At 40.6% G+C, this 11,245-nt stretch overlaps 1 protein-coding gene across 1 annotated transcript; it reads right to left on the minus strand.

Annotated features, from left to right (window-relative positions):
• Positions 1 to 529: 529 nt before the first annotated feature.
• MORN2 (MORN repeat containing 2) lies at positions 530 to 5,816 on the minus strand. Its single transcript, XM_065891477.1, has 5 exons — positions 5,708 to 5,816; positions 3,550 to 3,600; positions 3,016 to 3,122; positions 2,150 to 2,286; positions 530 to 759 (listed from the first exon to the last, which is right to left on the minus strand). Exons 4-5 carry the CDS (start codon positions 2,284 to 2,286, stop codon positions 657 to 659), a joined length of 240 nt encoding a protein of 79 aa, XP_065747549.1. The 5' UTR covers positions 3,016 to 3,122; positions 3,550 to 3,600; positions 5,708 to 5,816; the 3' UTR covers positions 530 to 656.
• Between the last annotated feature and the right edge of the window lie 5,429 nt (positions 5,817 to 11,245).

Below are 11,245 nucleotides of genomic sequence, written 5' to 3' on the forward strand. Positions count from 1 at the left end.
TTTTTTTTTTTTTTTTTTTTCCGGTACGCGGGCCTCTCACTGTTGTGGCCTCTCCCATTGCGGAGCACAGGCTCCGGACGTGCAGGCTCAGCGGCCATGGCTCACGGGCCCAGCCGCTCCGCGGTATGTGGGATCTTCCCGGACCGGGGCACGAACCCGTGTCCCCTGCATCGGCAGGCGGACTCTCAACCACTGCGCCACCAGGGAAGCCCCAGATACACTTTTTAAAGATGACAAAACTCAGGCACAGGATTGGAAATTGACTTTGTCAAGATCTGCATAGTTTTTCTTAAAATGAGCAAACTCTCTATTGAATCACATTAATTTCTTTTCTTTCTTTTTTTTTCCCCCCCTTTTTTGGCCACACCGTGTGGCATTCAGGATCTTAGTTCCCGGACCAGGTATTGAACCTGTGCCCCCTGCAGTGGAAGCACGGAGTCTTAACCACTGGACCGCCAGGGCAGTCCCTACATAATTTATTTTAAACTAATTATAAGATGATCAAAAGAAAGTTCAAAAAAGCATAAAGGAGTGATGGTTTTATTGGCAAAATTACAATATATAGGTAGTGTATGAAGTTACTGCAGATGACATTTAGTTGTTTTCCTTACAACTAAAAGCTGCAATTACCACATTAAAACTTCAATGCAGAATATCTACATGTGGAGCTTTAGCCTCAGGCCTGGAGCAGCTGTGAAATGAAAGTTACCACACCATTCTAGGCCGTGGATATCAGTATATTGTCCTTCACCTTCCACCCTGTAATAGTAAAAAATAAGTGTGTTCATTAACCAAGACCAAAAATTTACAGTCCAGATATGATTGTCCAGTATATTATATACTATGTCTGAAGAATTATATCTTTCCATTATCAAGTTTTGTTCTAAAACCTGACATCCTGCTTTCACATCCTACAAACAAAAAAAGAAATTACTATTCCAAACAAAAATTGTCATTATACAAATTTTGGTGTCTAAGATTTTAGGATTACATATGCTTAGTTTAGACCAAAACAGTCAAAAAAGTTTATATTGGTTATCTGGCTTAATTAGTTCATTCATTTATTCAACCAATGTTTATTGACCTTCAACTATGTTTGAGGTGCTATGCTCTATGCTGGTGTTTTCTGGACTCTTCAGAGTGGTGAAAATGCACTTCACATAACCAAACAGACCTTTATCCCATGGGTTAGAGTTTTCTCCCTTTATTAACATCAGTGGGAAAAGTTTACATGTTGTCATCACAGACTTGGCATCAGAACAGGTGAACACTTTCTACCCTCCTCAATATGTATCAACCACTTCATAGCAATTAGGTTGCATTTTCAATTCTGGAAATAATAAAGGGGTAGTTATAAATGAACCATGAACTTCTAGATGACACGGCATGGTATTTGGTGTGAGGATTAAGCTTGGGAAGATACATGGTGGAGGGTAGGGGTAGGGATTTGGAGGAAGGTGGTCAAAAGGTACAAACTTCCAGTTACAAGATAAATAAAGTACTAGGGATGTGATGTACAACATGATAAATATATTAACACTGCTGTATGTTATATGTAAAAGTTGTTAAGAGAGAAAATCCTTAGTTCTCATCACAAGGAAAAATATTTTTTTCTTTTATTTTGTGTCATTGTGAGATGATGAATGTTCACTAAATTTACTGTGGTAATCACTTCATGATGTATGTAAGTCGAATCATTATGCTGTATACCTTGAATTTATACAGCAGTGTATGCCAATTATATCTCAAACTGGAAGAAAAAATAAAATTTAAAACTAAAAACAAAAGTTTATCAAGATATTTCAAGTGAAAATAATTTTTGGCCTAAATATTGTCAATAATTGCAACAAGCTTTCCATTTCCAATATGACTGCAAAAAGTTCTATAGGAACAGAAGTCAAGAGGAAATAAATGAAAAGTCTAATAGATTATCACCAAGAATGATATTTTCTTTTGGAGGCTCATGATGGCCTTAGCCTCTCTTATAACATTTTTTTCCCCAACATAGAACCCAAATTTTCCAAAATATATTATAAATATATTTTAACTAAATACATTACAAAAGAAATTTAGCATCAACTAAGTTTTTAAGCGAATGTGCCTGAAAAGACTCTTTTAGAACTACAATGACATTTTATTTTAAACTTACCTATTTTCATTGAAATTTCCAGTGTACTTTGCCCCAGTTGGGAATGTATAAGTCCCCAGTCCATGAAACATATTGTCCTTAAAGTTTCCTTCATATACTGCTCCTGAAAAATGCTCAAGTCTTCCAAAACCATTCATCTGTTTGTAACAAAGGAAATTACCTCAGTAACTAATCTTCAGTTCCCTAGAACATTTCAAAAATGTACACATCTCTATCATCTACTTTGTTATTATTTAATCTATCATTGTATCATCCTTTATTTTCACAAAAATAAGATAACATTTTATCACAGTCCTTTGTATGTATCTTTCTGTGAAGCTCACCAAGTCAATGTTTCTGATCTGGGGCACTTGAACATTTTGGGGGTCCATGATGATAATAACAGGAGTCCTCAAGATACCTTGACTATATCAAAAAGCTTAAAGGACAATCAGTTTAGTTAGCCCAGAAATGGCACAAAGAAGTTGTTAAGAACAAAAATTTGTATTCAGGCAGACCTGAGAACACATTTTTGTTTCATCACTTACTAGCTGGGCAAGAAATCTGAGCCTGATTTCCCTCAATTGTAAAATAGGAACATTAATGGTATCTGACTCATGAGGCTGCTATGAGGATTCAATGAGAAAACTATGTAATGAGTTCACTTTGCTCAATGAATAGGAAATAAGAAAGATGATAATGATGATAATTAGCTCTCTGCATGAGTTTAATACTATTCTTATGTTCATATATGTTAAATATAATCATTTTTTATTTTTATTGCATGGTCTACTCATATGTGTTTTTTGATTAATGGTGAAATGCCTGGAATCATTTAACCAATAGAGTTACTTATCCACTATCAATGCTCAAAACAACAATAATACCTTGTCATCTTTCCAGCTTCCTGTGTAGACAATCCCATTAGGAGTGGTATGAATACCTATGCCATTTCTCTCAAATATTCCAGAAGATGTTCTTGTACAATCCCCATCTAAACAAGAGAGAAATACTGAGGATTATAAAAGGGAACCCTGTTTGACTAGATAATAAAATATTTATGCTCAGGCTTAATCAGAACTGCATCCCCTATGGGTCTCTTTGGCTTCCTAGCACTGAAACTGATGAGACCAGAGATGAGGAGCTCTGTGGACCGAGGTCTTGTAATCATTGACACTCAAGGGCCCAGAAGATTGACATATGGCTATGGCCCTCCCATAGCTTTCCAAGGCACACTGTCTATACTTAACATTGGAGTTTAGATTTAAAATCTGTTCCTCCATTAGTACTTCTATGTTATTTTATTTAATGGAGTTAATATCTCAGTAGTAGTTTTATAAAGTGTAACAGTCTCAGTTTTGTACCCTTAATCTACTTAATTTTAGTCTGTATAGAAAAAAGTAATTGAAATGTATGCTTACCATACTTGTCTCCATTCGGAAATATAAAGTTTATCTTAAATACTTCTGGAGCTGTTTTAAAAGATTTCAGAAAAGTCACATAAGCTTAAATATTTTTACATCATAAGACCTATAACATATTTGCTTTAAGAGCTAACCAAATAGACTCACGTCATATGATCACAAGCATATCATGATTACTTGGCATTTCCATAGTCTAGTGTAGGGTCCTGGGGAAATAAATGATTTTGTCTAGATGATCAGTTTTTACTTGTTTATTATAACAGCTTTATTAATATATAATTCACATACCACCAAAGTTACCCTTTAAAAGTATACAAAATTCATTTTTTAGCATACTCAGAGTTGTGTAACTGTCACCACAATCTAATTTTTCAATATTTTAATCACCCCCAAAAGAAATCCTGTACATATTAGCAGTTACTCTCCATTACCCTAAAACTCACCCAACCCCTGGTATCCACTAATCTACTCTCTGTCTCTATGTACTGGTGTATTCTAGATAGTTCATAGAAATGGAATCATACAATATGTGGTCCTTTGTGATTAGCTTCTTTTACTTAGCTTCAAGGTTCATCCATGCTGTAGCATGTATCAGTATTTCACCACTTTTCATTGCCGAATAGTCCATGCTACAAAAATAACACATTTTGTTTATCTATTCATCAGTTGATGGCCAGTTGGGTTGTTTCCAGTTTTGGCTGTTATGAATAATGCTATGAACATTCATGTATAATTTTTTGTGTGGACATATATTTTTATTTCTCTTGGGTATATGATCTATTGATTGTCCCACAGAGGTAAGGTAGTGAGCACTCTCTGCTTTGGCAGTGGAAGGAAATAGAAAATAAAGAAAGATAGTAAGTGAGAAGGGATGGGGGAGGCAGTGGGGTCCAAACAGAATGATATTGGAATGGAGACCAGGTGAAAAAGGGACAAAGACAACCGCAGGCCTAGGGGGTGGAGGAGGGGTGGAATTGATGCCTCAGGGCCCTGGGACATTTAGTGGACTAAAACGTTAGAAACTAATTTTTGCCAATACTGAAGAAAACGTATGTGAAGATAAGTAAACTATAACTTCTAGGACAATAGTCTACTAGAATGGTACTCAAAGTGTGGCCATCCATTAGAATCATCTGGGATGCTTTACAAGTTCCTACGCCCTTCCACACTGCTGAATCAGAATCTCTGTGGATGGGACAAGAGAACTGATCTTTTTAATTGAAAAATTAATGAGTGCCAGTTGAGAAAGGCTGGAAGCTCATCCCCTCTGAGGAAACAGAGTTAATAACACAATAGGCAGAAGACTTAAACATCATCAGAGAGAAAGGGAGGGTATAGCAGCCTTGAGACAGGAGCAGCTGCTTATGAAAAAATAATTAGCAATCTAGGAAATGAATAATGTAATTGTTGAAATAAACCTCTTTAGAAGGGCTGAATAGCAGAATGAATACCGTTGAAAAGTAAATTAGTGAACTGGAACACAAGGTTGAAAATTTTTCCCAGAAAGAGGCGTAAAGGAAAACAGATATCACCTGACAAGGCCTTTCATATCTCCCCTCACCCCCAGACTCCTCCAGGAGCCCCCAGGAGGTCTATCCCTAATGTAGTACTTAGGGCCCTATTAAAATAACGCTTTTGTGCCAGAATCCCTTCTCACACTCCACTTCTCTGGGTCAGGATCACAGATTAGTTAAATCTCTTTTCCCACCCTCGTGTCCAGCTCAGTGCTTAGCACTTACTGGTAGGAACTGAAAGTTTAGTGAATGAGTGGCACTTGGGAAGCAATCGTTAAAGGCTTACTAAGCAGAGCACTAAACGTGATCACACAAGAAACCGAAGTATTTCAATTGCCCTTAAATGGTTCCACGTCCGAAACTTTGGAGCTAGAGGGAGGGAACCTAAGAGATCGAGACTGACAACAGAGAGGAAACTGAAACCAGAGACGTTGGCACTTCCCTAAGGTGTCACAACAGCGAATCGATGGCCGAATGAGAGCTAGAATCCAGGTCTCCAGATTCCCACAGCACGGGTTCTCCGCGCCCCCATCCCACCACGCTCAGGAAATATGTCACACCTGTACGGGAGTTGCCAGGGGCCGAGCTCCGGCTCAGTGCGAGCTCTACTTAAAGGGGCGTTGGGAGGATGGGACACTCACTTGACACAGGGGTGCTGGGGAGATTTTCTGGACTCTGCGATTCCCCCTTGGCCGCCAGCTCTGTGGCCTGGAGGGAAGGAAACAGTAGCTCAGCGCAGACTGCGACTTGGTTGCTAGGGCGACCAGGCACCTCTCACCCGGAAGCGAATAGGCAAAGGCCCGAGGTTGAGCGAATCAGAAGGCGTCAGGGCTGGGCCGCTGCAGCTGGGCCGCTGCGGAGCTGCTCCAGGTGAGATCCCGGTGGGCGCCGCGTCCTAACAGACGCCACGGGAAGCAGCGCTGCGAGCCCGGGGCGGCCTCCCTTGCGCGTATGAGGGATGTATTTCCGTGTGCGTGGTCTGCGCGTCGCCCCAGTAGTCAGTGTGCGGACCCTTCTACCAACTCCCTATCCCGGAGTGGTCAGGGTCTGAGGCGCCTCCCGGCCCGGTGGGATACAGCCTGTCTGGCAGGGGCCGGTGAGTCTGGGGCATTAGGATCCCAGGCCCTGAGACCGGGCCTGGCGGGGGTCGGCAGCTGAGGCTGTCCACGCTCAGGCTGGAGGCGGGGGGAGCTGAATTCAGGCTCGGAGCAGGATAAAGGGTGGGATTGGAGGGGCTCAGGTTTCGTTTCCTGTCTCTGTCTCCATCTCCACTGGGTGGCTATTTGGGGAGAGGATTTGCTGCGATGTATGCTGGAAGAAAGGTACCAGGTCTGGGTATCTGCAAGGAGCTGGATATATGGGATGAGTCAGAGATTTGCCTGGGAGGGGAATGGTTTGTGGTCAGTTTTCAGCGCCCAGCTTGGTGATTCTGTTCCTGGGAGCCAAACTTGGATGTTAAACAAAGGATACTCTTCCAGCCAAACTTAGGTTCCTGTGTCCACGGTGAACAAAGATTGTTGGAATCTTCCCAGATTTTGGCGTCTTGTGGGCCTACCTGGCCGGGAAGAAACTGCCATTCCCAGGGCTAGCTAATTAACAATTAACCTGTGAGCGCGCCTTTCATATGCAAAACAACCAGTCCTGCATCCACTTCCAACCACCTCCTTTGCCTAACCGCCAAGCTAGTAGTTCCCCTGCCCTAAATCAGTCTGGGGCCAGGTACCCTATGCCTCAGCGTCTGTGGGAATTGCTCAAACGAGCCAATCCTAAACTGATTACCCTGCCCTGCCTCGCCTTTCCCGTGGAAAACCCAAGAAAGGCTACAGCCTATGCCTTACTCTTGTTCCTTTCTGCCTCCTCCTGACACTGGTGCTTCCCCCTGTGGCCCACCGTGGCATGGCATGCCTCTCCTTTCTAGGGGAGTTGTAAGTAACATTAAACTTTTCTTTCAGTGATATTGATCTCTCTGTGTCAGCACTCAGTCACCTTTACAAATTAAGACCCAGGCATAAATCAAGGGGGGGGGCTGGCTTTGTTTTGTTTTCATTTTATTTATTTATTTAGCTGCGTCGGGTCTTAGTTGTGGCACGCGGGATATTTCATTGCAGTGCGCGGGGTCAGTAGTTGTGGCACGTGGGCTTAGTTGCCCCGTGGCATGTGGGATCTTAGTTCCCTGATCAGGGATCGAACCCGCGTGCCCTGCACTGGAAGGTGGATTCTTAATCACTGGACCACCAGGGAAGTCCCAACACTAAGTTTTGAATTGAAGATACAAAGTACATGTTTGGGGGGTAAGAGGGAAATATGGGGGAAAGAATTTCATCTTTGGAGTTGAATGGATTGTTTCAAACCCTGGCTCCAGACTTTGCTTCTATAGTTGGTGACATTAGGCAAGTCATGTAATTTATCTGTTCTCTAGTTTCCTCTGCTATAAAATATAGAAAATGATATTTAACTTATAGGAGTTTTAGAGAAGTAAATGAAAAATCTTACCTTTCCCCTCAATGCAGACTTGTATTTCCAACTATTAATACCTTCTACATATCTCCATTTGAATATCTAGAAGACATCTCAAATGTAACATTCATTCTGAACTTGTGACACTCCCCATATCTTTTCCTCCCCACTATTCCCATTTTGATCACATGGCTGAGCACAGGACCCCTATTCACCTAGTTAATCTAGGCCCTAAAATCTTAAAGTAATTCTAGACACTTCTTTCTCATTCCTTGCATATAATTGATCTACTGTTAAAATACATTGAGAATCTATGGCCACTTTTCAGCTCCACTTGCTCCCACCCTAGTCCATCTCACTGTGGTTTTTTTGTTTGTTTTGTTTTGTTTTTTATCTCCAGACTGAACAACTGCAGTAGTTTCTAACTGGCCTCCTGGTTCTCCTCACCTCCCTAAAGACTTTTTATTCTTCACAAAACAGCTAGAGTAATTTTTTTTTCTAGATAATTTTAATCTGAATGTTTAAAAAAATTTTATTTTCTATTGGAGTATATTTGATTGACAAATATACTTGATGTTGTGTTAGTTTCAGGTGTACAGCAAAGTGATTCAGTTATATATATATATATATATGCATGTATCTATTCTTTTTCAAATTCTTTTCCCATTTAGGTTATTATAGAATATTGAGCAAAGTTCTCTGTGCTATACAGTAAGTCCTTGTTGGTTTCCTATTTTATCTTATTTTATTTTTTAAAGATTTTATTGATACGGACCATTTTTAAAGTCTTTATTGAATTTGTTACAATATCGCTTCTGTTTTATGTTTTGGTTTTTTGGCTGCAAGGCATGTGAGATCTTAGCTCCCCAACCAGGGATTGAACCCACACCCCCTGCATTGGAAGGTGAAGTCTCAACCACTGGACCGCCGGGAAGTCCCTGGTTATCTATTTTAAATAGAGCAGTGTGTATATGTCAATCCCAAGCTCCCAGTCTATCCCTCCCCCCCACCCTTCCCTCCTGGTAACCGTAAGTTTGTTCTCTAAGTCTGCGATGTTCTCTAAGTCTGTGAGTCTGTTTCTGTTTTGTAAATAAGTTCATTTGTATCTTTTTTTTTTAAGATTCCGCATATAAGCCATATCATATATTTGTCTTTCTCTGTCTGACTTACTTCACTTAGTATGATAATCTCCAGGTCCATCCATGTTGCTGCAAATGGCATTATTTCATTCTTTCTTTCTTTCTTTTTAAATATTTATTTATTTATTTATTTTGCTGTGCCGGGTCTTAGTTGTAGCACATGGGATCTTCGTTGCAGCATGTGGGATCTTTAGTTGCGGCACGTGGGATCTTTAGCTGTGACATGTGGGCTCTTTTAGTTGCAGCATGTGGGCTCTTAGTTGCAGAATGCAGGATGTAGTTCCCCGACCAGGGATCGAACTCGGGCCTCCTGTGTTAGGAGCACGGAGTCTTAACCACTGGACCACCAGGGGAGTCCCCTACATTATTTCATTCTTTTTAATGGCTGAGTAATATTCCATTATATATGTGTACCACATCTTCTTTATCCATTCATCTGTCGATAGACATTTAAGTTGCTTTCATGTCTTGGCTATTGTAAACAGTGCTGCAGTGAACATTGGGGTGCGTGTATCCTTTCTAACCATGTTTTTCTATGGATATATGCCCAGGAGTGGGATTGTGGGATCATATGGTAGCTCTATTTTTAGTTTTTTAAGGAACCTCCATGCTGTTCTCCATGGTGGCTCTACCAATTTACATTCCCACCAACAGTGTAGGAGGGTTCCCTTTTTAGAGTAATTGTTTTAAAACCTAAGTCAGTCGTACCAAGCTTTTGCTTCTGCTCTCTAGTGACTTTCTGTTATATTTAGAATAAAATTCAAAGTTCTTCCCAGGACCTACATGGCCGTCTACTTTCTGACCTCATCTCGTTTGCTCACTATATTGCAGACCCACCAGACTCCTTACTCTTCATCCGGCCCAGTGCACTGAAGATGTTCTGGACTTGGCCCCTTTTCACCTACTATTGCTTCTGCTTATAATGTACTTTTCACAAATATTTCATGACTCATTTTCTGAATGATCAAGTGTCTGCTCAATATGACCTCAGAAAGATGACCACTCTAACTCAACTGCTCTATCTAAAATAGCACTCTCAGAGTTTTGTATTTTCTTCATAGCACTTAACTGATATTATGTATTTAGTTATCGTCTGTCTTACTCTGTAGAAGATAAGCTTCATGAGGCAGGAATTTTTGTTGTCTTTGCTGTTATATCCCTAGGACTTGGCACGTAATAAGTGCTTAATAAATATTTGTGGAATGAATAAATAAATGAATGAATCTCCATTCTCACATCAGTCGTTTATTCAACCTTCAGCCATTCTTCAAATACATATTGAATTTCTTCTATATGTCAGACATTGTGTTAGAGGTACATTGGTAATCAAAATAGACATAATCCTTGCCCTCAGAGAGCTTTTGGGGAGGGAAGATAAACATAAAAGAAACAATAAATATGAATAATTATGAAGGATTTTGAAGAAAGGACTATCAAGAGACCTAGTTTAATTTCTACATGTTTGTGAAGTTTCCAGATATTTCCCTGCTTTTGATTTCAGATTTCATTCCACTATGGTTGCAAAACATACTTTGTATCATTTCTGTCTTTTAAAATTTATTGAGGTTTTTTTTTTATAGCCTAACATATAGTCTGTCCTGGAAAAGTTTCCTTATACACATAAGGAAAATGTATATTTTTGTTGGGTAGAGTGTTCTATAGATGTCTCTTAGGTCTAGTTGGTTTATACTGTGTTTCAAGTCTTCTATTTCTTTATTGATCTTCTGTCTACAGTAAGTCCCCTACATACGAACCTTCAAGTTGTGAAGTTTCAAAGATGTGAACATGTGTTTGCATGTCCAATCACATAAGTTAGCTCATGTGTCTGGCGAACATCGTCACGTGTGCATCCTCTACAAGTAGTTGTGCTTTTGTGTACTTTACAGTACAGTACTGTATAGAGTACAGTAGTACAGTATCTTTATTTCAAGCCCAGGATGTCCAGAAGCAAGCGTAAAAGCAGCAGTATATAGCCGGTTGTGTTAGTTGGGTACCTAGGCTAACTTTGTTGGACTTAGGAACAAATTGGACTTACGAATGAGCTCTCAGAACAGAACTCGTTCGTATGTAGGGGACTTACAGTAGTTGTTCTTTACCATTGTTGAAAGTGGGTATTGAAGTTTCCTACTGTTACGCATTGTCTATTTCTCTGTCCATTTCTTTTTTTTTTTTTTTGGCTGCACTGGGTCTTCGTTGCTGCATGCAGGCTTTCTCTAGTCGCAGTGAGCAGGGGTTACTCTTCATTGCAGTGCATGGGCTTCTCATTGCGGTGGCTTCCCTTGGGCTCTAGGTGCACGGGCTTCAGTACTTGCAGCATGCAGGCCCTAGAGCTTGCGGGCTTCAGTAGTTGCTGTGCATGGGCTCAGTAGTTGTGCCGCGTGGGCTCTAGGGCACACGGGCTTCAATAGTTGTGGCATGGAGGCTCAGTAGTTGTGGTGCACGGGCTTAGTTGCTCCATCGCATGTGGGATCTTCCTAGGCCAGGGCTCAAACCTGTGTCCCCTGCATTGGCAGGTGGATTCTTACCCACTGCACCACCATGGAAGTCCTCTGTTTATTTCTGTCAATTGTTGCTTTATGTATT

The sequence above is a fragment of the Phocoena phocoena genome, chromosome 14 (genome assembly GCF_963924675.1).
Source record: "Phocoena phocoena chromosome 14, mPhoPho1.1, whole genome shotgun sequence".
Taxonomy (NCBI): Eukaryota; Metazoa; Chordata; class Mammalia; order Artiodactyla; family Phocoenidae; genus Phocoena; species Phocoena phocoena.